This window comes from Hypoxylon trugodes, assembly GCF_022578975.1.
Source record: "Hypoxylon trugodes strain CBS 135444 unplaced genomic scaffold F4822scaffold_4, whole genome shotgun sequence".
Lineage (NCBI taxonomy): Eukaryota > Fungi > Ascomycota > Sordariomycetes > Xylariales > Hypoxylaceae > Hypoxylon > Hypoxylon trugodes.
The window spans coordinates 2,937,774-2,965,687 of record NW_026250019.1 but is presented as its reverse complement, the minus strand read 5'-3'; the positions used below and the strand labels follow the sequence as shown (position 1 = coordinate 2,965,687).

Sequence of the window (27,914 nt, the reverse complement as noted above, 5' to 3'; positions counted from 1 at the left end):
AAAAAAGAAGTAAAGTGATGAATAAAAATGCAAAACGTACAACACCGAGGATTCGCTGGTCGTCACCGACCCAACTACTAGTTCGGCGATATCGGGTTTATCTAAGGGGGAGCGGACGGGACCCCGAGTTTTCCAGATTCTATGGTCGTACGTGATAGATTATTGTGTTGTACAGACTTATATACTGACAACTTCATTTTGTCCCATACTGTCGTGACGGGAAAAGGGGGAGGGGTGTATCCTAGAGTACCCACTTAAACAATTACCACCACCCAATATTTCGAATGCGAATAGAGATAAAATGGTTCAATTTCATAGGTGTCTCAATCTACCTATAGTTAACCCGAAGCGATGTAATTCTTAGTTCTTACCTTCTGGCATAGTCCTTGGCGCGATCGAGGTTGAAAGCGGAGCTTATAAGCGCTAGGTGAGAAAATGCTTGAGGTGTATTACCCAACTGCTCGCCACTGCGGGAAATCTCCTCCGAAAACATCGACAGGTGATTTGAGAAACTGAGCATGTTTTCAAATAGGTTTACGGCCCTCCCCAGATAACCAGGCTCGTATACCGACGCCCGTGTCAGTGCTTCGACGAGCCAAAATGTGCACATGCTGAATGCACCTTCATGTCCTCCAACACCTACGAGGGATCGTCAATATGGATGAGTAAGAACTTAGTCTTAGGGAACCTACCATCGTTGGAAAGTTCTGTGTTATACCGGTAGACGAGGCCTGCGCTCGTTAACCCACCCTTTTCTGGAGGGAGAAGAATTCGATCAACAGTGTTAAGGAATCGCGGGTCGTTGGGCGTGATGAAGAAAACAAGAGGCGCTATCAAAATCGACGAGTCGAGTGCTGTGTTGTTCTCATAGCTTTGAACGAAGGTGTCCAATTCCGAATTGTACCCTGCGCCTCCAGTTAGCATAGCTGGCGCTAATTTGTCGATCGCCTAGGAACTTTTGGGTGACTAACCTTTCTCCATCACCTCTTCATAAATTGCATCTCTAGCGTCTAACCATTTCGCTCGGTTGGGGCATGGAACTAAGCCGTGAATGTTAGTACCTCTTTTGGATACGGGTATGGGGTCGAACTCCAGTCCTGTTTTGGGGGCGGAAACCCGATGGGATTGGGGCGGTCGGACATACGACATCTCTTCTCGGCGAGCCGAAGCCCTCGGTCGAATGCCACCCAAAGCATCACTTTTGAATAGACAAAATGCTGCTTGTGGTTCCGAACTTCCCATATGGACATATCAGGCTCTAATTAATGCTCAAGTTAGTAATTCGCCAATGCCTAGAAATAGTACCCCACATACGGTCAAGTATAGTCAAGACATGATCTGTTTGAAGTTAGCGATTTACATGCTCAAGAAGTACTACCGGTAGTACTTACCGAGCATCTTGCGAACAGATACCCACGTGTCCCACGAGATGGGTTTTCCATATTTATTGTAGAGATAGATAGCGTCCATAAGCTCGCCGTAAATATCGAATTGCTTATGGAAAGCTGCTCCATTACCGATCCTGACGGGCCTACTGCCTTTGTAACCCTCGAGATGATCAAGTTCCTCTTCGGGAATATCGGTCTCTCCTCTGATCGTAAACATAATCGGTAGATCACCCCCTTCGGTAGTGGATTTACGGACTAGACCACTGATGAACTCCATATAAGCATCTGCCTCCTTGGTGAAGCCCATTCGCAGTAATATGTAGATCGTGAAACTTGAGTCGCGAACCCAGGAAAACCGATAATCCCAGTTACTATATTGCAATCAGATATCGATACACTCAATTATAGGTGGTGTGCTTGAACATACCGTACTCCGCCAATCGCTTCAGGGATTGAAAACGTGGGGGCCGCAACGATGGCCCCGGTCGGCTCGTAAGTCAACATCTTCAATATCATGAAACTCCTCATAACAACCTCACGCCAGCCGCCCTTGTAACTACTTTTTGAGAGCCAGTTAAACCAAAAAGCTTGCGTATCATGTTGTCGAGAGTCAAGAACTGAAGTAGTGATATTCTCCGTCACATGTCTTGGTATATCTTCGCGGATCACGAACGAAATTGCCTGTCCTTCTTGCAGAGTGAAATTGGCGACGACCCCCCCGCCTATCATGCCGTCTTTCTGTACCTTCTTGAAATTGAGGTTCGGGCAAGCGGCCGTGTCATCGCCTCCGCAATCAATCGTTACATCTAATTGAAGTTTTAAGTCTTTACTGTGGAAGGTAACAGTCTTGCTTTGGGTACTATCGGTCCCACGAACATTTTGTAGGATAGTGGTAGTATGAGATCCTCTAGCGTAGTCGAATGCTGGAAATACGTCCACATCTTCAAGTTCATTAGTAGGTTAATGAATAATGAAGCAAAAAACGACATACTAAGCGACATCTGGCCGCGAATGCATTCCACCCGGCGAACGAGCCATTTCTTTAACTCGAATGCACCCGCAATTTCACGGTAGGCACTATGCTCGTACCTGGTTGACAGAGCAGTAGCTTCCCTCGGGCGCGGAAAGAAGTCGACAACGTTCACAACACCATCTTCATTGATATATCGAGTTTGAAGAATAGCAGCAGAAGGAAGATATTGCTGCTTGGTTGTAACGGATGCAGGTTGAGGTGGAGCTATACTGAAATAGCCCCCCTTATCCTTGTCAAGGAGACGGCAGAACACAGAGGGTGAATCGAAGTCTGGCCTATCATTGTATTTAGCTTACGTTCTACCAAATTGTGTATGTTTTCTTTTTGATGTATAGGTAGTCATCGAAGTGATTCTGTTAACTAGCCGTGTGACGCCTCCGTATTAGTGAACCCCCAACCCCGCGATTACCAGGGGGTTGAGAAACCTTGAATAGAATTACTAAAAAGGAGAGAACCCACCAGCACATGAAATCTAATTGGAGCATAGTATGCCCCCGTTAGTCTTTGAATCTTCAATCCGGGTTTACCATTCGGGAGTGTTTTCTACCCACCTATACTCCCATCCATGCTTACCAATGCACATGTCCTCATATTTCCGATCATGCCGTAATTCTCGATCGGGAGGTAGCCAGCAACATCCCTTGTAGAGACGTTGAGGGTGCTACACTTAGAGGTGGCCATGGTGGATATTCAATGTTGCCCGCGTTTAACTATGAGAGAATAAGAACTTGAGGGAGTTGAGCTGCTTCTTTTAGTCTATAAAGTTTAAGAATAAGTATAGTAGTATAATCTCATCTGAGAACGGTTTATTTGATGAGAGCTTGGCGATTTGAAGACTCAGAATGGTATACGTTAATGTCTTTGACAATGGAATTGAGTTGCGAAGCTCTTCCAAGCTTCTGTAGAGTTGACATCATACATCTTAAAGTCGAGCTTCCGCTGTGATGGGTCTGACTAAGGTACTTGCAGTATACATCAACCACGCTATTCCTAAAGTAGAGCTGAGCTAGATTCATAAAGCATTGTATAATTCTGCACTAATAAATGAAGCTAGAACTTGTTAGCTTTGTGACATAACAGAGCTTGGTCTCAACGTTGGAAGATATTCAGATGTTTCATGATCTCAATCCTAGAGAAGTATTTCTTTTATTTTGACTACACTGCTTACATACGTCATCCGGGTCTGGCATAGTGGGTTTAAAGGAGTAATCTCGGCGTATTCCAGGGCAGCCTGGACGTTCTGAAGGGTCGTTTAACATGGTTTAGGTAACATCGTCGCTCGAGAGCTGGTTGTGCCCGCATGGTTGGTATTCCGCAACATATTTACATAGTAGGGCTACCGAGAGTCTTTTCCTATAACGTATCAGATAGTCCTACAATGGTAACCTATTACATACTCATATACGGGAGAAACGTAGAAAGATGAAGGAATTTGGGTAGTACATCGGTACATCTGACGACCTACCGAAAAGATCGTCTCGGATTAGGTTTAAGGTTCTGATGCACAAAACAATCTTAATCCCAAAAATAGATCGATCTAACCTGATGTAGAAAATGGTTGGCTAGATCGTATTTTATCTCCCCCGTAAGATTAGCGGTTCAATCTTCAGTCTTACATTTTTCTATGTACCTCCGCAACGTGCATTTGCTGGACGTAAGCAAACACCCCCATCGCTTGTGTTAAAAATCTTCAAGATGAGCTGGGGCTAACTAGTAGGACTTTGAAAAAGATTCGATCTGCATTGTGGATTAATAATTGGTTTGTTTCAATTGCGATTCTGCCGCATCCTATCTTATAAGCCGTTGTGGAGAGAGAACCCACAGGTGACATACATGTATCGGCTATCATATTGTATGTAGTAGGTATATGCACATATCAGGCAAATTTACACATGTATATAATTGCCTGCATATGTGTGTATCGTCAAATTTGGCTAGAACATGTACCTTTCCGAGACATTCTGTTTGTATACGGCATTATTTTTCTATTCCTCAAAGTTGAAGGCAGCCTGGATTTTGTTTCTGTTTGAAAGTACCGTAATCGAAGGAATCTAGTATACTGCCTAGGTACCAACATGGACTCTCGTTATCCCATATATGGGACGTTTAATGCTGGTATCTATATCTGTTTCTAATATGTACTCATGTAGCTAATTCAGGTAGGTACATACATTCGTTCTTGTATACGCGCCTCGTACTACTGTACGGTAGTTTCAGCTGGATTTAGGCTTAAATAAACGGGGGACCCGCTGGCGACCTCGGGCGGAGTACCGGCGCAACCGTCTAAATTAGGTAAATGCAGGTAGTCGAGAAATACATAAGGCTACCTGCAGCGGTACATAGCAAGCAACCTTGGAAGTACCTAGGTACCTAGGTCTGGCTAGGTCGTAATAGCAGCCTAACCCACTATATTAACACTGATCCTGCCTAACCCATGGCTGGGATTGAAGCTGACTACCAGGGCCCGACCAATTGCTACTCAGCCCCAAGTTGCCCCTACCCCCCTACGACCTAGGTACATAATTGCCCCCTATCAAAAGGATTATTCCACTATTTCGCTGCGTTATACAATACCACTGTCCTACCCCAGCGTCAATCTGCCGCGTCACCTCCGTTTTTTTTTCTTTTATCACATTGTTTCCCTTCTCTTTTTATTGGCTCCCCGCTCGATATACTAGAACTTGTCCGACACTGTGCGATCCGAGAGTAAAGCGCCTTACATAGAATCTCGGTTATCCCGTTCTCCTTTTTTTCCCTGACGTTCGAAATGATGCAGCTATGGGAATTAGACCTCCAATGAATTATGGCATAACACTATTTCGAGATATCGTGAGGTAGTCGATTCTTACCTTGCTAAGCTTGGCGCCACTACCTACCTAGGTAGCTTTTAAAGAAGAAACCCACTTACTAGCTATCTATTATGTCTGCAACCCAACCATCCAATATGGACGAAGAGCCGATTGCGATGGAGGAAAAGACGATTACATCCGACGAGAAGCCGGCCGTGATGGACGAGAAACCAACTTCGCCCAGCGAGAAGCATTCACCTTCAGCTTTTGACAAACTCCCCGACGAGATCATCGAGCAGTGAGTAGTTTTATTACTGCTGACTTCGTTCTCCTATAATGATATGTGAATGATTAACATATGGTCTGTTGTGTAGAATCCTTCAATTAACCGATCCTAACTCGTTCGCATCTCTCGTCCTACTAAATTCGAAATGGAGACGCGTTTCCCACCAAGCTCATCTCTACGCGCATCATCTCCTACTATGTGAATCTTACGGTGCTAGCCACTCGAGTGTTCCCGGTGCGGGTGCGGATGACGAGGATAACCTTCCGAAGCTACAGCGCTTATTTGCCCGCGAGGTGAAGCGAAACTTGTTCGAAGCATACTTGCGACCACGAACCACCACGATAAAACTCATTTCGAATTGTATCGGCTCGTCTTCTGCCCCTGGTGGTGAAGGAATGCAATTTAGCCCTTCACCTAAAGGTCATCATATTCTCGCATATAACTCGTCTCGAATATTCGTTTTAGATATCAGGGAACCGGAGCTGGCTGTGAAGCGCGAGTTTAAGATATTGCGCCGCCCAGCAGCTGCATGCGTTCTAGACGATGCTAGTCTTCTAGCAGTCTTGTCTACTGATATGCAGATTGATTTATACGATTTAAGCAAGGTTCCACCTCGCCGATTACAATCACTCATCTTGGATAACTCACCCCGCGCTATTGCTCTGTCCCCTTGTGGAAGTGTTCTAGCTGCTGCATACGAAGGCGGCATCGAAGTGTCCTCAATAAGCCCCGGGGCCCTGCCCACGGATAGGAGAGCCGTCAAATGCGATGGCGTTGATTCTCTTGCCTTCTCCTGTGATGGAACACAATTACTGGGGACAACGACAACGTCGCATACACCTAATACCGTTATTTTAACTGCGCCATACTACGATCCTGGGAATCAAATGTCTGAGGAGAATAACATCAGTGCGCTATGGACGACTTCTATTCTCTTCCCGAATACGAGTCGAGACTGTAGTCATGCTGTGCTATTGCAAGAATCAACCTCGATGGAAGCCACATGGACGTTTACTTACGATAGAAGTTTTGAGACATTCCGTGCTGTGCGGATCGACGATCTTCGTAACGGAACGACATATTTCACTGGTCCCTGTCCTAGTTCCCCTTCGCCTGGACCTCTGTTGCCCTGCACCTTACCTGCCGCTAATTATCAGGGAGACCTCGTATCTGCAGGGTTCGACGGGAACGATGTTTGGTTGTATGGAGTACCCGAAGATTTGGAAGCCGTACCAGAGAATACCCATACAATGTTGGATCCGAGTGGAACGCCTTCGCTACAACGAATGAATAGCGGAATATCGGCTCGATCCTCTGCGCGAGTGCAGGAGACAAGCGACAGTCGAGTTCCCCAATGGCAAATCCTCTGCGATAAGCTTCGAAATACTTTTGTGAGCGGACGTAAGGTTGCGCAGATGTCTGGTGTTAGTACTGTGAAGTGGGTTTCTGGCTTTGGTGATACGTCCTTGAAGGAACGTCTAGTTATTGCTGCTCGAGGTGTTATGCCTCCTAAACTCGTAACTGAGGAAGATGGCATCGATTTTGTGGATGGCGGTAGGGTTACCATCCTCGATTTTGATTACGGTCTAGAAGACGGTGAAGAGAAAGAAATAACTATCGAAGTTGGCTCGGAGGAGCCTGAAGTCTTGGAAGAAGAGCATCGTGATATCGATACGGAGGTTGCTATTGTCAGACGAAGGACGCAGCGGAGGGGTAACAATATGAGCCGTAATAGTATGATGTCGATAGCGGCATCTACATCACGTCAAGTCGATGCTCTACTTCGGCCATCAACGTCTCATGTTGACGAGATGGAAGATCCGCTGGTGCCACGACCGATGGCTACGGCACGTCGTGGTTCTCGTCCGGCGCTCGAAGAAACGGAAGACGTCTCTTTGGAGGAAGCTCAGGAAGCGCTTGATGCCCCATATGCTCACGCCAACCCACGATCTGGACCAACGTTACGACGTGCTGCAACGGCTGCGGCCGTTAATCGGCGTCGGAATCCACAACCCGCTGCGGCTGGTCGAGTTGAGTATAGGCGTGCTGACGGAAGGGCGGAGCATCCCCACGAGAGTGATGCCGACAATTGGGTACCTCCCCCACCTCCGTATACGAAGGAAGATCCTGGCGATTTGCCCGCCTTCATGCGCCACTCAGCAATTCCTGGTGTTGGACTCTTGACAAACAATAGAGATCACATCCCCCCGGTTCCTCCTCTTCCGTCTTCTATTCCTCCCGTTCCACCTCTACCATCGTCAATTCCGCCTGTGCCGCCTCTTCCAACGTCTATCCCACCTGTCCCAGCTATCCCTCTACACCATAGACATACAACTCGCGGTTCAAATTCCAGCCGCCCAGAATTGCCACGTCTTCAGACATCTCCTTTCCAAGGAGAAGGGGCATCTCGTATGTCTTGGAATCCTCATTTCTCGCAACACAGGGCTGCACATAGCGCTGTCAATGTCACCAGATCTGCTGTACCAACTGGGGAGTGGTCGCATAGGCCTGTATCTAGACAATTTTTCCCGCAACACGACCGTCCAGCACAGGATGATGTCGATGATATTTACGATGTATCCCCGGTCGGAACGCCTTCTCGAGCTACAAGCTCGCACGTATCTGAGGGTCCGGCTATGGCAAACGTAACTCCAGAACGGCCTAGCCCGTACCCGCAATCTATTGGAGTGCAGTCAGCAGGACCGGAATTTACACCAACATCGTCAAGATCGCATCCGTTCATGGAGAGTTCGCGCCCAGGTTCAGCTAACCCATACGCATTTGATCCTACTGTTCCACCACTACCAGTAGCGAATCTGGAGAGGTGGAACAGTGGGCAAAGTGGCTCTAGCCCAGTAGTCGGTAGACTTCCGAACGCCCAGACTTGGCCAAGAGCTCCGGCTCCCCCACAATCCGATTCTGGTTCGTTGGCTTCACTGAACGGATATCCCCGTTCCGCGCCCGCATCGAACCAAAACAACGAGGATATCATCACTGCCTCTTTACCACCAGCTCCTCACCCGGATCAATTGGCACGATTGCATAGAAGACAAGACAGCACCGGTGCGCCGAGGCCCGCATCAGGTAGCTTCCAATTCCCGCGTGTACCTGTGGGTAGTCGAAGCCAAAATCGAGATTCTCGACGATATAGTGGGATCCCAGAAGCGCAACAATCACCACCGCCACCGGGCCCAGAGCAGCCACTTATCATAAGCACACCAACTGGTGTAACTGGTGCTTTCGATGCACCCGGTCAGCCCGAGATGGGTAGGTCACTTACGGAGACAATATTGCATGCGCCAGTGCCACGCCATCCTCGACCAGTATCAGGAGCTCACCTGTTGCGGCCTACTGTCGAGCGTCTCGAAACCATTTCTAGTGCTTCAAACGGCCCCCCTCATATCTATCCACCAGGGCCTCCCTCTTCACAACTTCCATCAACGCCACTGCGCCACCATACTAGTCTAAACCGTCGGCAAAGTCGTGCACGAAGAGGAGCATTGAAAAATATACAAGATGCGAAACTTCGAGGGTGGACGGGACGAAAGAAGAAACAAAAGAAAGATGAACCTTGGACAGATGTGACTTGGGCATCACTGGCCCCTAGAGGTCAAAATAAAGACAGAAAGTGCATCGTGATGTAGAAAAGGTGTGGGTGTAGGTTGCATATATGTGGCGCACAACATGATTTTGAATCTATTTAACATCATCTATGTTTGGTTTTTAATCTTGGACTAATACCCCGAAGTTTTCATAGCATCTAGGATTTAAGGAGAAGGAAGGAGTATTATCGTGGTGGATGTTAGGCAGCGTATGCATTCACTCGAATTTTGGTTTTCCTGAAGAATAACGAGTTGTACGTTTTGTATGATACCAATACCTTTTACTGTTTAAGCATTGGAGACGGAGATATATAGGATACTGCTCGTCGCAGGTTGGTACATGTATTACAGCTATCTAGACCACTATCTTGGACGTTGTCCAACAAAATCTACCGGTATTTTATCTAAAACCGATACATATTGGCTTCAACGGATTTCAGTCTAGAGTATCCTCAACGCATGCGTCTTGAAGCTGTTTAATCTAAATTGAATCTTGATAATCAGAGTCGCTTCAATGCCACCGCCAATTACTCTTGATGACTTGCTCTTTACGTTATGTTCCAAGCACGTAACAGCCGATCCCAACACTACCGCCATACACCTTCGAAACGCGAAAAAGTATTCGTCTTATCTAACGCTGACAAACAGACATGGCCTCGTTTACGCGCCTCTTAATAATGATCTCTCGTTGCTCGGTTTACGATGTTAGTAGGCTAAGGAATTAGACGATTTTTGCTTGACCTACTCGACTAGGAAGGACCCTTAAGAAGGGGGCGTTTTTGAAGGATTACGAGAAGAAAATCTGGGGGCTGTGGATTGAGATTCCTACCAGATCTGCTGAAGTCTAGGTGCATAAATCTGGGGACATAATTGGTTCGAGATCTTTCGAGGTTTAGATAGGCAGATCTATTCCGTGTATTTTCACATTCATAGTAGGCTAGAATTATGTGCTTGTTCCACATCTGTATTAGAAGCGATATCGGTATATCGCACTCTTCTGTACTACTCCACATGTATGTGGTTTGCTGGAACCGATTCGCTGTAAAGCACAAGCTGTAAAAAAGCTCACACGTGCAAAACATTGCCGGGAAAAGCTAGTATATCCTTTTCTCTTCCATCCATCGGCATCGTGATAACGCCTGCCAAATTTATCCTCTCAAACAATCCATATCCATGGATCAAACGCCGTGGCTATGCAAAAGAAACACAACAAACGCTCCGAAACCCGTCTCTGTACCACATCGCATTGGTGGGGTATATCGTGGGAACAGAGAAACCAATATGCCAGAGTCGAAATGTAGGCTGCGGCCCAAACCAGCGTCTTCGCTTCGGTAGTTCCCTTTTCCTTCCTAGTCTAGGTAGTCTTTCTTTCTTCATGAGATCACGAGAAATCCATATCCATCATTGCCATATCCTCGTCGGCTAACGAGCTGAGACCCGAGCTAGGTGGTCTCGACTCGACGTCGACTGTTTCCGGCTGGGGTGGATGTTCTGCGGCTTCGTGTCGCTTTCGATTCCAAGCGAGAATGCTATCTTCCTCTGCGCTAACTTCAGCATTGGTAGTGATGCCTTGGCCTAAGATCGTACCCGCCCATTTAGAGTCTTGGTCCGTCTTATTATGTTTGCGCTTTAGAGCTGTGAAACCTGTGTTAGCATAATCGTAAGAAGGGATGGAGGGACTCGGACATACCACTAAGATAGTCTGTCTCACGTTGCTCTTCGACTCCTTCGACTCCGACTTCAGCAACGGTTGGTTTATCTAGGGCCGCGACTTTCCGTATCTTTTGATTTTTCTTGCCAGTAGCCCAGCGGATGAAATCGTCCACACCTCTGGTGTCCTCTTCCCTGGTTATCAACTGGCTTGCGAAATCGCGCTCGGGCATAAATGCGCCACAATGATCGAGGGCAAGGCGCACGTCGACTAAGTCCGGTATAGCTGGCGCACCCGTCTCATCATTAATTCCAGCCTGATGTACCGCACGTTCCGCAACTGTCACCATGTATCGTGCTGCGAGTTCGGTGACGGCGTCAGCTACTTGTGGTGTGGATGAATAGTAGCCTTGCGCACGGAGGATCTGTAGAATGGCAGGTCGGAGGAGAGCATGGAAAAGTTCGTCGGGGTTCGCATGTGTGCTTGGAGTCTGGTGCGCGTACGGGGCCATCGTAGTTTTTCGCTGTATTTTTCAACTCGAGGTTTGTATTTATGCGGGAGACTTCAAAGTAGGCCCCGTAGGTTAATTCGATCGCACCCGATTGGAGAACGCGGTTGTTGGAAGGCGTATCGTAAACGAGGCGGAGCCGATTTTAAAACACGGTTCTGGAAATCCGGGTATCATCGATTAGGTATGTTGTACGTGTAGAAAGAAGGACCGCGTATTTATATAAAGGTACGTAGGCTGGTTGCGACGGAGCGAGGATCGGCGTGATACTCAGTCAATCCGACAAATTCATGTACAGTGTATTTCGGGTTTGACGATATTGAGTCGAGAGATCGAAACGTCGCAGGTTAATTAGGTGATAACATCGAGTACTTCTACTTGTCCCAAGCCCACCTGATCAATTAAACGAGGGCACTAGTTGATAGAAGACTGCTAGTCTTACGTCATGCGTGCTGAGTAGAATTGGCACTATTCTCGGGTTAATTTCACGTGGAAGTTGAAAATCACCTGGAGGTTTGAACAGAACAAAGCTTAGAGCTGGAAAGTGGGGCTATTATAATGCCCCACATGTAGCAAAGTACCTCCAGGGTTATGTATGAATGTACGCTACGGATAGTAGGTACCTTGGTAATTCGCACCTGCAACACCCACTAATCGCTACTACCCCACATACCGCGATCCCCTCCAGCTACCTTAGGTACACGCGCTGATCCAGTAAATTGAGCGCTACATAACCTTGTAGGTACCTACCTAAAATATCAGCACAGACCTATCGATAAGGTTTGTCGCATAACCTCTCAGCAAGGTTCAACTCTTAAGTTCCTAGACCTCTGTCTGATCTTGTCAACTTTAATACCTTCACGCTTCCAATTGTCTGCGAAAGTTCTAAAATCGTACCGACTGAACTTACTCATAGTGGCCTATTTGGAATGATTTTGACTTCAATTGAGCAACTTTAATTTCAATAGAGAAGCGCCTTGACCTCTTTTGAGAGGTCACCGAGCATCTCTTCGTCCCTTCGTCCTTTTTATTCGTCCCCCACCGCGTTCTTTTCTCCTACACTTTCACTCACCATCCTTACTCACCATTCAACCACTGATCTTCGAGTCTTTTTCACCATGTCATCAATCAACGTCAAGCCGACGCTCAAAATCGACACGGCTCAAAGTATGCCGCCGCCATCGGAGAATCCGCGACCAATTCTTAAGTTGAATACTGGATCGCGACAATCTTCCTTTAGCGGCGACGTCGGAACACCTACACCCTCCGGAGAGAATCGCAAGATTAAAATCAAGCTTAGCAGCCAACCTAGCACACCGGCTCCGGCGTCTGCTGCCCCGACCCCTGGAGGCACCAAGTCTAAAGCCGGTAGAATGTCGAAACCAACAGCCAAAGTAATCGAATCGAAGAAGCGCCACTACGACAGCGATGAAGACCAACCCTTATCAGTCTCTCGCCAGGAATCGAAGCGACCTAGCAAAGCCATAAAGCTCAAGACTCCAGGCACACCCATCGGCCCGCATAAGAATCCGGGTACACCTATTAGCTCTATTAAGTTTAAGCCGAGAGGTGAGCCTATTGAGCACTTACCTGGCGAGGCGTACGATTCCGAGGCGAGCGACCGAGAGACCGACCCTGTCCGCGAACACACTTTCATTTTACGCGTTATGCCCGGCGAACCAACGGAATTCCTTAGGAAGGCATTGGCCGACGGTATCGTTGGCCTTACTAAACAGAACGGAGGTGCGGATTTTGGCGTCCAATTTCTCGACTCGAAGCAACGTCGCGCAATGGTAACTATTGATGGTCGTCACTACGCAGCTGTTCTCGTTCATCTACCCACTATTACCGAAGCAATGAAGACCTGGGACCGTAAAAATATGATGAAAAACTCCGATGTTTCTGAGATGCTTCTTTGTTTCGCAGAGGTTAAAAATGAGAACGAGGCAAAGACAATCGCACTTCCGCACATGGTCACCAAGGACGACTTCAAGTGGCCCCATGGTCTTACCCCCCCGATGCATGACGCTGTTCATCGACGCTTTAGAAAGACGATTTCAGAGAAGCAATGGCAAAGCAGCGCGGCACAGGTCACGAAGCTACTTGAAGATGATGCGGCTGCGCTTGAATCAACCGTTGATTTCCTACAAGACGAGGACGGCTTTGCAGATACTGAGGAGGAAGAGGAAGACGCTGAAGGTGAAGCCGATGATTACTTTGGAGATCAGATGGATGCCCAGGTGGAGGATGTGGAGGATGCCGAGGATGATGCCGAGGTATTGGCTGCCATGGAGGCAGAGCTCGCTGAGGAAGGACCGCAACAGGAGGAATCTGTCGCTGCCGCCACGCCGGCTGTGCAGACGGAGGCACCAACCCCTATGGCTGTTGATGCCAATACCCCCGCGCCTGCAGCGGAAGAGGTCGTGTCCGAAGAAGATGAGGATGAGGAAGAGGAAGATGACGACGATGACGAGGAAGAGGAGGATGTTGACGAGGAACAACTCGTGGCCGAGCGAGAACGTAAAGAGAAGCTTGATGAGATCGAGCATCTTCAACGATCACTTGACGATACCCTTCGTCAAATGTCTGAGGTTACAGCACCTATCCTAAAGAAACGTATAATCAGTACGAAGGAGAACTTAGAGAAGGAGATTGCGGTCAAGAAAGCCGCATTGGGTTTGGTTGATGAGGATTAAGGACGCATCCACATAGCGTGAGACAGGAATCAAGGGGCACAAGTCATAAGCGGAAATCATACCGGCCTTGGAGTTTGGAGTTTGCTTTTGCAACTATTACGGCATTTTTATCGCGCCTCCCTCGCGAAAACTGCGAGCGGTATGGAGGCCGTTGGACGAGGATTGGTGATGATACCCCAATAGAATATAGCGAGACTTGAAAATAAATTGCTGAAAAATGATGTTATCTGTTGGTTATTGCGTTTATGCAGATTAATGATGATATTTACGGCTTTTAATGTGATACTGTAGGACAGTATAGTAAGAGGCTACCACTTTTTAACATATTTGGCTTGTATACAGGTCTAGTTGCATATGGTACATCTCAAGTAGTAGAGCTATATGATATCCAGCGTTACTACGCCCTGCTCCCCCAAGCATAATCCCACTGACCTCAGCTAAACTCACACCGGGCCTTTTGAGATAGGCGTAGTAGTATTTTAACAGCCAAGTACACCATACCTGGATATTTTACATGCTCTTCAAGTAATTAGTCTCCTTAATCTTAGCCTTCCGCTCCCTGCGCATAGCCGCGCGCAATTCTTCTCTCGCCTTCGCAGCTGCAATGGCGCCCTCCACTGTACCCTCCTCGTTGCTGGGTAAGTTGATACTTTGCTGTTGTAGAGGGATCTTGGGCGCGAGGGCTTCGAGGTTGCCTTCGGCTAGGAGACGGGCTTCGGTGGCTCGTTGCCGTTTTGCGGCTAGACGACGCTGTTTTCGCGATTTTGCTGTGGTGGGGTTAGTCAATTGTTGGGGATATAAAGAGGGAGAGAGTGGGAAATGGGGGCTTACAGAATTCATCACCGGCTTCGTTGTCAGCTTCTTCGTCTGTTTTCTTGAGGACGTCTGTGCATTTCCATAGCCACTCTGGGTAGGCGTCGTCGGCGAGTGCGACGGGGTCGTTGCGGTTCTTGAAGTAGTTTAGACCGGTTAAGACGGTGCCCTGGGCGCATGCTGAGAGTTTGGGTTTGTCCGAGGAGGGGACGTCAGAGAGGGGGGTTTTGAATACGGGGGATTCGCTTGCGGGTGTGGATGGTGGTGTGGGTGCGGGTGAGGAAGTTCGTCGTGTGATGGTGCTTGAGAATGGCCGTAGGGTGGCGCTTCCGTTACGAGGTCTTAATGGTATAGAGGCTGATATTTGTGGTATCCTGCGTGAGCTGAGCGCCGTTGAGGCTCGTTGGAGACATCGCGGGCAGATCATGGTGGGCGTTTATGGGTTGGTGATGGGACTTTTGGTGGTTGTAGATTAGATTTGAAGCTCCAGAAATTTTGTATAGGCCGGTCGGAGCTTTGGGTGGGATTTCGCCGATGCCTATTTGCCAATTAAGACCGCTGTAATCCACTATAAGACTAAAGCCTCAGCACTCAGCTAGCGACTCTACGTTAAAATCATACTAAGTATTAAGCAGACAATTCACACATTTTTAATTAGATACATAAGGCGTGTGAATTTGGTTGTGATTCGTATTGGTACATTGAATACTAAGTTATGTACAATACACATATGTGAGTGCGTAGGGGTTGTCGTTATTGCGCCTGTCTAGGCTTCGTGAATAGAGCTATATGATAGTTCTCGCATCCTGTGCAACTCAATCGTATCGCAACGAATGTCACCGGTAGTCTCGATACTTCCCATATACGATCTTTGCCTTCTCTGTCTTTTATTTCTTGGTGATATAGTTTTGTTGCTCGAATAGATAGCCTCGTACTCGGTGGTCCTTGAGCATCTGGAGGTATTTTTCTGCAATTGTGTCAGCCCCAAGTACTACAAATAGGATATCCCTCATAATAATTCAATGCCCATTCCACATAGAATTTCACATATATCCTTCCAGGAGACAGAGGGCACCCGTGAGCAAAACTGACCTCTCAAATGACCACACTTCTCCAGGTGGTTAACACCTTCACGGTAGTAGCACTTGTTCAACTCCTCTCGTACTAGTCGGCCCATCATGACTTGCACCCATTGCTCCCTGATAATAGCGTCTTGCGCCTGCTTCAATCGCCTGTTGTCATCGTAATCGACACCATCGAAGGTCGGAGGAACGGTCGGCTTCTTCGCCAAGAAAGCTTCGGATTCAGGAGTCGGCATTTTGGTAAGAAGGGCGGTCAATTAATTCGGGTAGTCGTCGAATTATTTGTTAGTAGGGTAGTTCTCGGTTGGCAGTAATTCGACGTTGCCGCGTTGAATCCAAAGACTCCCGTGGATATTTCGTAATGCAGCTTTCACCAATATCAAGCTAACGGACAAGCAAGCCGCACGGCTCTAGGTAATGCAGTCACGTGTAGAGATTTCCAAGGTTGTGAGAATGTACCTAAGTATTTAGATACTAAGTGCACTGTACCAATGGACCCACTGTGCAATCTAGGTCCGTGCTGTCACATCACGCTAGAGAAAATCTAACGCTCACCGCCCGCGATTGCCCCACCGGCAGATTGAAATTTTCGAGCACAAGGGTCCAGGTCCCTCGAAATTTTTTAGAGCTACCAACCACACTTTTTCTTCATCAGCTTAAGACACAACCTTCTTCCTCTTTCATTTCCATTCAACCATCCTTCCTACTCTATTCACAATATCAACACAAATTTTCACAATTAATCAATACCTAAACCTCACATCACAATGGGAAAGGTCAAGCAAGCCAATGGCAAGGCTGCCAAAGCCGCCAACCCCCTCACTGCCGTGAAGAACGCTGGTGTAACCAAGGCTACTGACAGCCCCAAGGCCAAGTCCAAGCAACTCGCCAAGGACGTTGCTACTAAGGCCGTATCTAAGAAGGAGCTTGAGAAGAAGTCTAAGAAGTCTAAGAAGGTCGTCGAGCCAGAATCCGAGTCTGAATCCGAGGACGACTCCGACTCTGCTTCCGAAGACTCTGAGTCTGAGGATGCTTCCGACGCTGACGAAGACTCCGATGACTCTGAAGCTTCTGAGTCCGAGGAAGAGAAGCCCGCCGCTAAGGCGAAGGCTAACGGCAAGGTTGCTAAGCCCGTCACCAATGGCAAAGCCAAGCCTGCGAAGGAGGAATCCTCCGACTCTGACTCCTCCGATGAGGATAGCGATGACAGTGAGGACAGCGAAGATGGTGGTGCAGATGCGACCAAGTCCGCCAAGCCTGCTGTCGCCGCCGCTAAGAAGGTGAACGCCAAAGAAGAGGTATGTGAATATCAATACTTGAATTACTACCACCTACTAACATGGTCCGAAGTCTGACTCTGACTCCTCGGAAGGAGATTCTGACGATTCGGATGATTCTAGCGAAGCCGAATCCGACTCGGAGAAGGAGAAGCAGCCTGAGCAACCCAAGAAGCGCAAGGCTGAAGACGAGACTTCCACCCCATACAAGAAGAGCAAGACCGAGGCTGAGGAGGAGCAAAGCTCCACTCTCTTCGTCGGAAACCTTGGCTGGGCCGTGGATGACGACAAGCTCTACGAGACCTTCAAGGACTGCGCCGACCTTGTGAATGCTCGTGTTGTCACAGACAAGAACATGCAGCGCTCTCGTGGCTTCGGCTACGTTGACTTCTCCAATCCCGAGGCGGCCCAAGCTGCTTTCGAGAAGATGAACGGTTTTGAACTCGAAGGTCGTGGACTGAGACTCGATCCTTCCAAGCCCCGACCCGCTGATGATGCTACCCCCAACGCCCGCGCAGCTGATCGTGCCCGACAACATGGAGACACCGTCAGCCCGGAGAGTGATACCCTCTTCGTCGGCAATCTTCCGTTCGACATTGACCAAGACGCGGTTTTCGCGTTCTTCGGCGAAACTGCTGAGGTCAAGGGTGTGCGACTTCCTACTGACCCGTAAGTAATATATGTATACATCGTTTTAAGAATTCATTACTAACCTGGTATTAGCGAGAGTGGAAATTTCAAGGGCTTCGGCTACGTCACCTTCAACTCAGTTGAAGATGCCAAGACCGCATTCAACACCAAGAACGGTGCCTACATTGGTGAGGGACGTTCGGGTCGTTCCGTCCGTCTAGATTTCGCCAGCCAGAGGCCCCCTCGTGATGACGGCGGCCGTGGTGGCGGTTTCGGTGGTCGTGGAGGAGGTCGAGGCCGCGGTCGCGGTGGTAGCGGCTTTGGAGGTCGTGGTGGTGGCGGCGGCTTCGGGGGCCGTGGGGGCGGGGGCCGTGGGGGCGGGGGCCGGGGTGGTGGCCGAGGTGGACGTGGAGGCTTTGGTGCTGCCGCCCGAGGTGGCATGCAGAAGTTTGAGGGAAAGAAGATCACTTTTTAAAGTGATTTAGCCGCACTCGTGAGTTCATTCTGAGGGTTCCCGAGACACGACGGTTGGCTTTGTGGGTTTGTCGGCTTCTCTGAAAACTATATACTCCTCCGGAGTTGTGGGCTTTGAGGGCTAAGCTTCGTTGCGAAGCTGTGATTCAACCTGTGGGCTTGATCGGAGGGCAACCTCCACGTGGGTTCTGAGGGCTCGATGGTACGAGGGTACGAGGGCTTTAGACCGAAGACACGATCGGTTGCGGGCGTTTATAGTATGCGCTCTTCTTCGCGTATGCCATCATTGAATCAGTCGGCTTTTCCTGCTGTGGGCTCCGAGGGCTTCTTTTAAGTCGACGAAGTTGGTATGAACCTTCTTATGTTCGAGGCTTGCCTCGAGCATCTCGAAGCGGACCAAGCTTTTCAGACTACGAGGGCTTTATGACGGCGTTTGGGGGTACCAAAAAGTTTTTCTCTTATGAATACTTGCGTTCCCTTTGCACATACTCTTAATACCAACCAATCAACCAGGTTTCGGTGAGTATACCATGTCCCATGCATTCCCCAGATTTCATAATCGCAGGTTTATAGATTCGCCCCGTCCATAATGAAATTCAGTATCAATAACACCCGAAGTCCGTTTGATCCGTGAATGTGAATTACGTAGTAAAGTCGTCGCCTTTATTTAGGGCTACATGATGATACGGCGCCCTGTTTCAAAGTACTACCTACTTATCATATTAGTTTTAAAGTAAGTTAACTATAAGAGTGCTTTCATCCGTACCTAATAGCCATGCCGCATAGATTAGATGAGATATTTTTTCCTTTTCAGTTAACAATAATCGCTTCCCCTCAACATTGGAGCTGGGAAATTATTCGCTATTATTATCTCGGTACCCGGGTACAATTTACAGGCCAGCAGCCAGAATTCCGAACATACTTTCTATTATGAATCCCACGTCGATTCACCTATTCAAACAAACTATACCAAAACCAAACATAACCATAGATGATACAAGAATCAACCTGAAAGTTGATAGCCCCAATTAAGCTCCAGACAAGATGAAATAACCAGATACCCAAAGTCTTATGCGGCAGCAAAAAGATACCTTGGTTGTCTAAGTAGACGTTCGATAATCTGCAGCTCCCGATTCCGAACTGAGTGCGAAGGCATTTGCTTATACATTCGCAGACGGCCGCAACTGATAACTGAGGTATTCTCACGAGCAGGGTCGGCTATAAGACCTCTTGGACGAAGCGTTGATATACGTACACTCTTCATGGTCCGGATCCTTCGCTCTAAATCGAACATTGGGGCAGCACGACCGACGGTTCGCAAAGGAAAGTCGAAGTCTACACAATCTGTTAGTACAATCGGACTAGGCATAGCACATCGATGTACTTACTTAATTCCAGGTTGCGTTTCATGCATGTGATATCCAATTGGCGCGCCAATCCTCTGGCCGTCAATGACCCATAGGACACCTGCCTGGTCAGCAGGCTGTGATAACTCCTCCATCGCCTCTACTACGCCTCCTAATACATTCCCTTCCCATGCTCGCCCAGATTCACCAACCATTCTTCCATCACGAGCTTCGCGATTGTAAAATGATGGCAGATAACTAACTTGTTCCGGAGTCATGGAATAATCGTATCCAGTTAGGAAACCAGTAAAGAAGTGCATCAATTCATGAGCCACTGTGATGGCCATGATAAATACGAATTTTTCGTAGTTATCGAGATGCGTCTGCCCTGCAGCTGGAGGGCGTTCCCTCCGGCCCTTACGAGGTTTTCCATTATCTAGACAAGTCGAGCGGTTATGTCAATGCGCCTCGGGATAGATTTTCGGGGTTAGGTAAAACAACTATACCTGCTTGTTCAACTTCAAGACGCCAGCGTCATGAGGATCCCATTGACGCATCCTTGCTCCACCGCTTGCCCAATTGGCCTTCCGTGTCTGACCCTCACGGAAGTTTGCTACTCTATAAGCGCCCCAACCTAAACAATACCTAGGTACATAAGGTGCTTCCACCAACATCCCTACGACTAATAACTTTCCAACTTCAACTCTTTATAAAATATCGTCAATTCTGCCAAATTAATACCATTCACACACGCCAAACTAATAGCTTGCTTGCTGTGTATAGCGAAATAATGGCATCCACTAAGATTTCGACTGAACACCTTGCTGCTGGCCACCGGGATGCTTCATTTCGAGCAATCAGCAATGTCCTTTCAACGGATATTGCTTTGGAAACCTATGCGCAAATTATTGATGGACTTCCCCTGAGCCATGCCGCATTGGATAGGTATAGGCATAAAATGCATCCAAAGCATCCCGTCGACTCCCATCATGAACTTTGCCCTGGTGCTTTCGAAAAAGCCATAGAGGCGAGGGAAGCATTTAACATAGATTCGTTGAGGTTTGATTCTCAGGTATGTCCTACTTACTATGCTACCTTGGGAACGTTTCTCACTCTTGCATCGGCAGTTATTGCAAACTTATCAATCCGCCTCGATTGGCACAAGGCAGTATCTGCTACGACTTTTGGAACTCACTGCAGTAGCACTCCATCAAATCGCTGTCTACTTATTTCAAGAAGCAGCCTCCATTCATGATCTACACCACCCCCAAGGAAGCGGGTTCACTATCCATGATGCTACTGTGTGGGAACGGCCGCCTGATATGTGGCTTCGTGAGGCACCGTGGCCTACCCTATTCACGCACCCAGGATTCACCACCGTCGAGCAATACCCGGATGGTGTAGCAGACATGGCGGCTTATTGGGTTGAAGATAGGATACTCGGCGGCGTACTGCTATTTGACCGTTCGCAAAGCTGGGATCATGAAGACGAACCAAATGCATTTTTTTCAATCTGCGCGGCCCAGGCGAACTCCCCGCATCTATCAACTCTTAGACGATCAGCAACAGGCACTAGTGGACTTCATCACTGCACCCCTCGTAAGCTCGGATTGGAGGCTATGTCCATTACCATTACGCTTTTCGCTAGGAAATACGACGCTCATCGACCCGAATGAGGCTATTAGTATACGCAAAGTATACCGGGATCTTTGGGAAAGACCTCCATATGTAACACCTCCACCTGTGAGCCAATTTATGCGCGAGCGCGATGTTGAATCAGGTCCAGAGGTGGATGAATATGTTAAGAGGATATCACGTCAATATAGATAACGCCGTTCCTATATTTCCCAATCGCTTCGATGGTCAACTTGAATTTCTTTTTAGCTTCGGGCAATCCCGATTGGTGATTCGCCATTCATTAAATGCCATTGCGCTGCAGCCTTGCGTATTGTTTTCTAACCCCGCCACCTCACCAATCCTTCTCGCAGTTAGAAATCCAGGACATATTCAAAACCATTGATTCATCATGTATTCCCGCAACTATCCTGCTCCTACCCTTGGCAGCGGAAGGTTCAGACTCGTACAAATATCCAGATTGATAAACGGGAGACCAAAGCTTACACTGAGTGAGCATAGCCTCGACTCCGCGCCCAAATATACCTGTGTCTCCTATACTTGGGGATCACCGGAGTTTCCCGAATCCGCCCCGCAGCCGCTACCCCTGAACGACCCTCGCATCGTCACCTTAAATGGTAAAGAGTGGGAGGTAACGCCCAATCTTTTCGACTTTTTGCAAGAGTTGTCGTCGCATTTCATAGCCCGATTTAAATACTATTGGGTTGATGCCCTCTGTATCAACCAAGATGATACCAATGAGAGATCAGTCCAGGTTAATTTGATGGGCCGGATATATTCACGTTGTGAGAAGACTATTATTTGGCTTGGCCGGGCCAACACGCAAACTCCAAAGGTGAGCGCCATGATCAGGCGATTGGCGATGTCTAGACGTGGGAAAATAGGAATGCAAATGGAAGTGCCTTCTTGGAAAACGACCAGTCGGCAACACCTTGTAACTCCCGCTACCTTGAAAAAACTCGGATTAGACAAACGGACAACTTGGGATGACTGGATTGCTCTTTTCTCGTTCTATGGCCGCCGTTGGTTTTTTCGAACGTGGACTTTCCAGGAGGCGGTTCTGAGCCGCCTCAGAATCATATATTGGGGTCCTGAGATGCTATGCTGGGATGATATACAGCAAGTTGCAGGTGTCCTTGCGGCTATGAACATTGCTGAAGCGGCCTTGATTGACGCGTTGAAACGAGGTCCAATTCGGATGCCGCTGAATATCTTGGCCCATACAGCAGCTATTCCCTTAGTTGACCCTCATTTCAAGACGGAAAGACAGTGGATTCCCGGGTTGAGAGTGTGGCTCTACACAGGGAGACCAATCTCTGCCACTATCATTATAAATTCTCTCGCCCTTCGCATGTACAGAACACAGTCCTCGGATCCCCGTGATAAAGTGTTCGGGCTGCTCGGTATCTGGGAAAGGCTTGCGAAAGAACAATACGCCGAGGAATTAAACTTCGCCGCGGATTATAGCAAGACAGTTCAGACAGTCTATATCGAATTCATGGCCACCATCTTACGAGAAACCGAGTCGCTGAATATGTTGTCGTCCGTCCCGCCACGTAATGGCACATGCGAAACTGAAGGACTCCCATCTTGGGTCACTGATCGTTCGGCGGGAGGGGCTACTCCCATCATCGAGTTGCTCGCCCTCTCCGTACTAGCCGACAATATCGATGCAAATTTAAGCATTATGAATCGTAATCTACTAGCTCGCGACGATATCAGCAGAGATTTTAGGTAAGTTTCCATTGTTCAGCATTTGGTATATGTTGATAAACAAAAATAAAACTCGTCATTTAGGATCTTAGATAGGGAGCTCATCATCCCTTCGTTCTGTTTCGCCACAGTCACACATATAGGTAACTCATATCCAGAGTTCGGGGACGGCGATGTGGACAAGACCATGGAACTACTACTCCACAGTCCCCAAGTATATCCATTTCCGGATAACCGGTCCCGACTTAAGGCATTTCATTCAACGCTTGTACTTGACATCGACCAGCCACCCCCAGACCAATTTCAAATTTGGTGGATGGCCTGTTTCGTATACGGGGCAATCAATGCCTGGAAAGAGCGGAATGTGCTACTCCAAGAATTTCTAGATGAAGCTGGAGTACCACGCTTCCTTGAGTCAATGCTACCGGACAACGATCATGGATTTTATGTTCCGACTTTCGATGAACTCCAAGAATTATGCGAAAAATTGGGTTACTGGGAGAATGGCGACGGCGACCTGAATTCTACTGAGTTATTCAATCTTTTCTTGGAAGGGTTGTGTGGAATCGAATCTTCACTCCGGTTTACGTGGTACGGCAGACGCCCCGTTCTTCTAGATAACGGGTATTTTGGGATGACGAGCGAAGACGTGAGGCCTGGTGACATGGTAAGGATTTTGCCTGGGGCTCGGGCATTCTTTACTTTCAGAAAGGTCGAAGAGCGGCTTCAAGGTGGAATAGACCGACAGGAGTTGGTAGGGGAAACATATGTAAGTGGTGCTATGGCGGGAGAGGCAAGCAGACACGTCGAAAGGCTGGTGCAGATGGGTCGGGGATGGGAAGAGATCTGTGTTATTTAACTAGGATGTCCGACCCCCCACGGTGGCTTTCTGAGGGCTTGAGATCTTGCGGATTTATTGGTCTACTTGAAGCCTCGAAGGCGTCCGCATACGCCACGGCGCCTAACTTGGTAGCTTGGCTTGGTGATCGTAGTTGATTCTTCAGCTGGCTAGAGGACTTGCTTTAGGTACCTATCTAGGTACCTTGGTAATATCGCCACTTCCGAGGGTAGAATCAATACATGAAGATTATCTGGGTACTTCCCATCTTCGACGGGCACTGTCACCATTGCGCTGAATTTATGCAGGGCAGCTATCCGACAATAATGACAGAGGGTAAAAAACAAAAGAAGGGGGGGGAATTCTACGAACTTCTCTTCGCTACGGATAATTCAACAAACAATATCGCAAATAACAAGCACTACAAATTATTTAACCAGCTACTATTTTGCAATACCAATAAGTTCATGTATACCGACTTGATAATCCTTTTTAGGAATACTGATACTTCTACCCATATCTGAGGGGTCTTCTACACCAGATCAATAATCCTCATCTTGGTCCCTAGGCGCTCGCCGATTATCGGAGAGGTGATTATACCTGAGCTATGTTTGTCGGCTTTAGTCCGTTTTCTAAAATGTGATTGTATTCTTTGACGCTGATGGTAGGATAAAGAATCAGCTCTAAATTCTAACGTCGCTTTATATATTACCTTACAATGCTTTCAGCCGGTATTTAATTCTTTCATGGCTTATCGTGGCTTAGTGAGATACCAACTAAAAGTGCGGCTTGGGTAATTTCTAGGTCATTTGACTGAGATTTCAACATTTGAGGTGAGGCTCGAGCTGAGTCTGGGCATTGAGTAGTGTATACTTTATGTAAGGAAATGCTTACAAGCACCCAACGATACTAACCTACTAAACCCCCACCATATATCTAAATCAGGCGTAGTGTGTGTGTGCCTGACACATTACTCCAGTAGAATAGATGGAACAGGTGGAACAGGTGGAACAGGTGGATAGTGACTGGGTAGTGACACATGGGCTTCTGCACTGCCTGAACCGGTGACCCAATGATACCAAAGATCACGGATATATCTTATCAGGTGAGATAGAAGGAATAGGAGATGACTGACATATTTGTTGCAGTTTGTACCCTGCATGTCTAATAAATGGTTGGTACTAACAAGTTTGAAATATGAAATACATAATGGTTAAAAAGTAGAGGTTTGCATCAGCATTTCGTAGTCTAACATTTGAACCTTGGGACTTAGATACGTACTGACATACATAATCGTCTGACTGCGTCGGTTGGGCGCATTTACGTTGAACCACCAATGGGACGATATTATATTGCGTATCGCACGTTATCAATAAGATCTGCCAAGACAATACCCTAGATTTCAAATACACCGATTGGTCCTAGTGCGTTTGAATATATACGTACTGTTGGGGGTATAGCGTCATCGAGTGTTCTATTTCACCACTTATAGTGGGAAAAGCAAGAAACCAACTATTAAGCTTTAAGTATTATTAGCTCGTTGTTTCCGTACCTAATTGAAATCTGGCAACAAACTTAAACATTGTCGCACTCGTTTCACTACTACGTAGCGTACATAACGTACTATTACTTTATGCAGTTATTGTACTAGTGGAAGAGTAATAAGCGAGAGAGAGAGAGAGAGAGAGAGAGGGAACAAAGGGAAGTTCCAAACCAAAACTTAACATAGACATATGTACACACCGAGTCGTAACCTTGCGTGTGACCCTGATTGAGCCCCCTTCGTTGATCTCTCTCAATCTACCACCAGTCTACCTAGCATCATTCGTTTTCAACGACATCCCACAATTCTAACCCGCCGATCATCCTGTTCATGACCACAAGTTTCGAATTTACTTCCCTTCCATCTTGACTTTTTATTTCTCATATACTCCTGTCGTTGACTTCCCCTCTAGTTATTACTGCCCGCCTTCGCATTTTGGGACGGACGTGCATGTACGCAGGACCAGACTGTGATGTACAACAACTGGCACGAATAAAACGAATAAACTAACGCAGATCGGCGGATCCTTGCTTCAGTTGAACGCGGGGGCCTTTTCTTTTACTGGACTTTACTGGACTTTCAGACTTTAACGTTGGATTGTTGGAGACGATTAGTTCTTGGTGCCTTCCCAAGTTTTCCCCCAAGCCTCCCAAGCCCCCTCAAACCCCCTCTAAATTCCAAAGCCTAATCGCCGGCGGTCGGTGAATAGCAACAGCGGTCGCCGCCATTGTTGACAAGTTCCGTCCATAGGGGGCCCATTCACTCTTCACTCCCTCTATCGACTATCACTATTCACTATCAACTGTCGCTATCCGTCCGCTATCTATCTAGATCAACCTACTTAATCTATTTATCTATCTACTTGTTTATTTTATCTACACGCGACACGACATCTTCCTCTACTATTTCTTTTTGCTTCCCTTGCGCTATACCATCTCTGTCCTTTAAACAAGATGTCGGGCCAGGCATGGCAACGTAGCAACAATCCCCAGCGGGTCGCCGATTCCGCCGCCTTGCGATCTGCATCTGCGTCTGGCCCTCCAAACCAGCAACGCCAGCGGAACGATGGTAAGCCTAACCCCTTCCAGTCTCACGAACAAATCCTCACCGCCTCAGAATCCTGGGTCGAGGTCGCTTCCCACCCGTCTTCATCTTCCATGTCTTCTATAGGTGACGAGATCGTAACTACGGGGCTCCAAGTGGGTTCGTCCTATGACGCCCGAAGACGACGGCGTTTACATCCACAATCCTATGGTCGTACCACCGATTCTCGACAACCCACTGTTGTTGCTGGCCAAGCTGGATCGAATAGTAGTCAAGAAGAGTACGAAGAAAGTGAGAGCGAAGATGACCGCGTCCTAACTAGTTCCACCGAAAACATCACTTCCTCCCAAGCAGTCCAGAGCACACCTTTGCGACAAGCCCAACTTGCCGAATCCGACTCGAGTGATGATGATGACGATCGGGCGACCGCACTGGGGAGACGCCCATCGGAACCTTTCCAGCCTCAACCAAACGCATTCTCGCATCCACCTTCGCACCTGACCCACCGTCACTCCGCAAGTTCGACAATCCCCCAACGCCACCACCGACCATCCTTCGGCCAGCGATCTCAGACTCGTATCGATCGTCGTGCTCCCAGTTTCATATCGCCGAATTACCAGGCTGATAATGATGCTGCTCTTCGCGCTAGTTTGACGACTTTACTCAGCTGTGCCGCCGCTGCAGGCAAGAGATCGAAAGATGGCGAAAAGGAGGTGGGCGAGAGATCGAACATGGCTGCTGGAAACCAACCTGTTGAGTTGCGCTTTGCTCCTGAAAGTGAGCTGATGGCACCCTCACCACCACCAGCCCAGACACGAACAGCTAGCCAGTCCCCTAGGACAAGCCCGCCAGCAACCACCCCCCGCGAAGTCGTAGGCGAGAAGGTGAAGAGAGCTGCCACGCCGACATCGGCTGCGAAGTCACCTCGAGCAACTAAGAAGAAGAGAACAAACGCAGCTTCAGCAGAGGAAGCTCTCATCAGCCCAACACTCCTGACCTGGGTCGTAAGCGCTGGTGTTGTGGTACTGGTCTCTGTCGTCGGTTTTGGAGCGGGCTACGTCATAGGAAGGGAGGTCGGTCGCCAAGAAACCTTGGGAGGTCTAGGTGCGATGGGAAACGCAAGTGCGGTTTCCGAGGGAAGTAATTGCGGAAGAGATGTCATTAGAACTGGCGGCGGCACCCTAAGAAGATTCCGTTGGGGTACTGCTGTAGGAAGAAGTATAACCGCCTAAGACGAACGTCCTCGGCAAATACCGAGCTGGGCTTGATATTGCCCTTTTTACGTTGAGCGGGGTGGGCCGGCGTATTAACGTGTTACGAATCGACGACTCGCGGTTCAGGACACCGTATTGCATTTTTGCTTGCTAATCAGTCAACTTATCAGTATGACAATTATCGGAGTATGAAGTTGGAGCACTGGGGTTATATCGTCACAGGCGTTGCCATGCTTCCTGTTAATTTATCAGGAACGAGAAGGAGATATCAAGGCCATATCCGCGAGCATCGTCCTATTCTATGTGGAGTTTAGGTTGAATTTATTTCTGGAGAAGAGCAATAAGATGCCCT

At 48.0% G+C, this 27,914-nt stretch overlaps 11 protein-coding genes across 11 annotated transcripts; 6 read left to right on the top strand and 5 right to left on the bottom strand.

Annotated features, from left to right (window-relative positions):
* Nucleotides 1-55: 55 nt before the first annotated feature.
* F4822DRAFT_400953 (glycoside hydrolase family 15 protein) lies at nucleotides 56-3,698 on the bottom strand. Its single transcript, XM_051457899.1, has 10 exons — nucleotides 2,973-3,698; nucleotides 2,881-2,893; nucleotides 2,380-2,696; nucleotides 1,816-2,329; nucleotides 1,392-1,759; nucleotides 1,315-1,338; nucleotides 1,145-1,258; nucleotides 972-1,040; nucleotides 693-905; nucleotides 56-639 (listed from the first exon to the last, which is right to left on the bottom strand). The coding sequence occupies exons 1-10, from the start codon at nucleotides 3,100-3,102 to the stop codon at nucleotides 368-370; spliced, it is 2,034 nt and encodes a 677-aa protein (XP_051315906.1). The 5' UTR covers nucleotides 3,103-3,698; the 3' UTR covers nucleotides 56-367.
* A 1,522-nt stretch (nucleotides 3,699-5,220) lies between these two features.
* On the top strand, nucleotides 5,221-9,340 carry F4822DRAFT_225043 (uncharacterized protein). The gene is made up of 2 exons (XM_051454060.1): nucleotides 5,221-5,508; nucleotides 5,585-9,340. The coding sequence occupies exons 1-2, from the start codon at nucleotides 5,342-5,344 to the stop codon at nucleotides 9,138-9,140; spliced, it is 3,723 nt and encodes a 1,240-aa protein (XP_051315905.1). The 5' UTR covers nucleotides 5,221-5,341; the 3' UTR covers nucleotides 9,141-9,340.
* Nucleotides 9,341-9,982: 642 nt separating this feature from the next.
* On the bottom strand, nucleotides 9,983-11,765 carry F4822DRAFT_400949 (uncharacterized protein). Its single transcript, XM_051457898.1, has 2 exons — nucleotides 10,789-11,765; nucleotides 9,983-10,733 (listed from the first exon to the last, which is right to left on the bottom strand). Exons 1-2 carry the CDS (start codon nucleotides 11,258-11,260, stop codon nucleotides 10,480-10,482), a joined length of 726 nt encoding a protein of 241 aa, XP_051315904.1. The 5' UTR covers nucleotides 11,261-11,765; the 3' UTR covers nucleotides 9,983-10,479.
* Nucleotides 11,766-12,077: 312 nt separating this feature from the next.
* F4822DRAFT_400947 (TAFII55 protein conserved region-domain-containing protein) lies at nucleotides 12,078-14,238 on the top strand. The gene has a single exon (XM_051457897.1). It carries the CDS (start codon nucleotides 12,376-12,378, stop codon nucleotides 13,951-13,953), a length of 1,578 nt encoding a protein of 525 aa, XP_051315903.1. The 5' UTR covers nucleotides 12,078-12,375; the 3' UTR covers nucleotides 13,954-14,238.
* On the bottom strand, nucleotides 14,209-15,263 carry F4822DRAFT_225017 (mitochondrial ribosomal protein L37-domain-containing protein). Its single transcript, XM_051454059.1, has 2 exons — nucleotides 14,785-15,263; nucleotides 14,209-14,720 (listed from the first exon to the last, which is right to left on the bottom strand). The coding sequence occupies exons 1-2, from the start codon at nucleotides 15,191-15,193 to the stop codon at nucleotides 14,464-14,466; spliced, it is 666 nt and encodes a 221-aa protein (XP_051315902.1). The 5' UTR covers nucleotides 15,194-15,263; the 3' UTR covers nucleotides 14,209-14,463.
* A 123-nt stretch (nucleotides 15,264-15,386) lies between these two features.
* On the bottom strand, nucleotides 15,387-16,223 carry F4822DRAFT_400945 (NADH-ubiquinone oxidoreductase). The gene is made up of 2 exons (XM_051457896.1): nucleotides 15,859-16,223; nucleotides 15,387-15,733 (listed from the first exon to the last, which is right to left on the bottom strand). The coding sequence occupies exons 1-2, from the start codon at nucleotides 16,082-16,084 to the stop codon at nucleotides 15,654-15,656; spliced, it is 306 nt and encodes a 101-aa protein (XP_051315901.1). The 5' UTR covers nucleotides 16,085-16,223; the 3' UTR covers nucleotides 15,387-15,653.
* A 103-nt stretch (nucleotides 16,224-16,326) lies between these two features.
* F4822DRAFT_224946 (RNA-binding domain-containing protein) lies at nucleotides 16,327-18,878 on the top strand. Its single transcript, XM_051454055.1, has 3 exons — nucleotides 16,327-17,146; nucleotides 17,199-17,794; nucleotides 17,849-18,878. The coding sequence occupies exons 1-3, from the start codon at nucleotides 16,616-16,618 to the stop codon at nucleotides 18,228-18,230; spliced, it is 1,509 nt and encodes a 502-aa protein (XP_051315900.1). The 5' UTR covers nucleotides 16,327-16,615; the 3' UTR covers nucleotides 18,231-18,878.
* Nucleotides 18,879-19,297: 419 nt separating this feature from the next.
* F4822DRAFT_224958 (uncharacterized protein) lies at nucleotides 19,298-20,292 on the bottom strand. Its single transcript, XM_051454058.1, has 2 exons — nucleotides 19,618-20,292; nucleotides 19,298-19,564 (listed from the first exon to the last, which is right to left on the bottom strand). The coding sequence occupies exons 1-2, from the start codon at nucleotides 19,920-19,922 to the stop codon at nucleotides 19,432-19,434; spliced, it is 438 nt and encodes a 145-aa protein (XP_051315899.1). The 5' UTR covers nucleotides 19,923-20,292; the 3' UTR covers nucleotides 19,298-19,431.
* On the top strand, nucleotides 19,971-21,426 carry F4822DRAFT_224949 (uncharacterized protein). Its single transcript, XM_051454056.1, has 2 exons — nucleotides 19,971-20,647; nucleotides 20,703-21,426. The coding sequence occupies exons 1-2, from the start codon at nucleotides 20,366-20,368 to the stop codon at nucleotides 21,249-21,251; spliced, it is 831 nt and encodes a 276-aa protein (XP_051315898.1). The 5' UTR covers nucleotides 19,971-20,365; the 3' UTR covers nucleotides 21,252-21,426.
* On the top strand, nucleotides 21,427-23,893 carry F4822DRAFT_224950 (heterokaryon incompatibility protein-domain-containing protein). Its single transcript, XM_051454057.1, has 2 exons — nucleotides 21,427-22,944; nucleotides 23,008-23,893. Exons 1-2 carry the CDS (start codon nucleotides 21,602-21,604, stop codon nucleotides 23,780-23,782), a joined length of 2,118 nt encoding a protein of 705 aa, XP_051315897.1. The 5' UTR covers nucleotides 21,427-21,601; the 3' UTR covers nucleotides 23,783-23,893.
* Nucleotides 23,894-26,257: 2,364 nt separating this feature from the next.
* Nucleotides 26,258-27,580, top strand: F4822DRAFT_428464 (uncharacterized protein; the record flags this gene model as incomplete). Its single annotated transcript, XM_051460922.1, has 1 exon — nucleotides 26,258-27,580. One exon carries the CDS (start codon nucleotides 26,258-26,260, stop codon nucleotides 27,578-27,580), a length of 1,323 nt encoding a protein of 440 aa, XP_051315896.1.
* Between the last annotated feature and the right edge of the window lie 334 nt (nucleotides 27,581-27,914).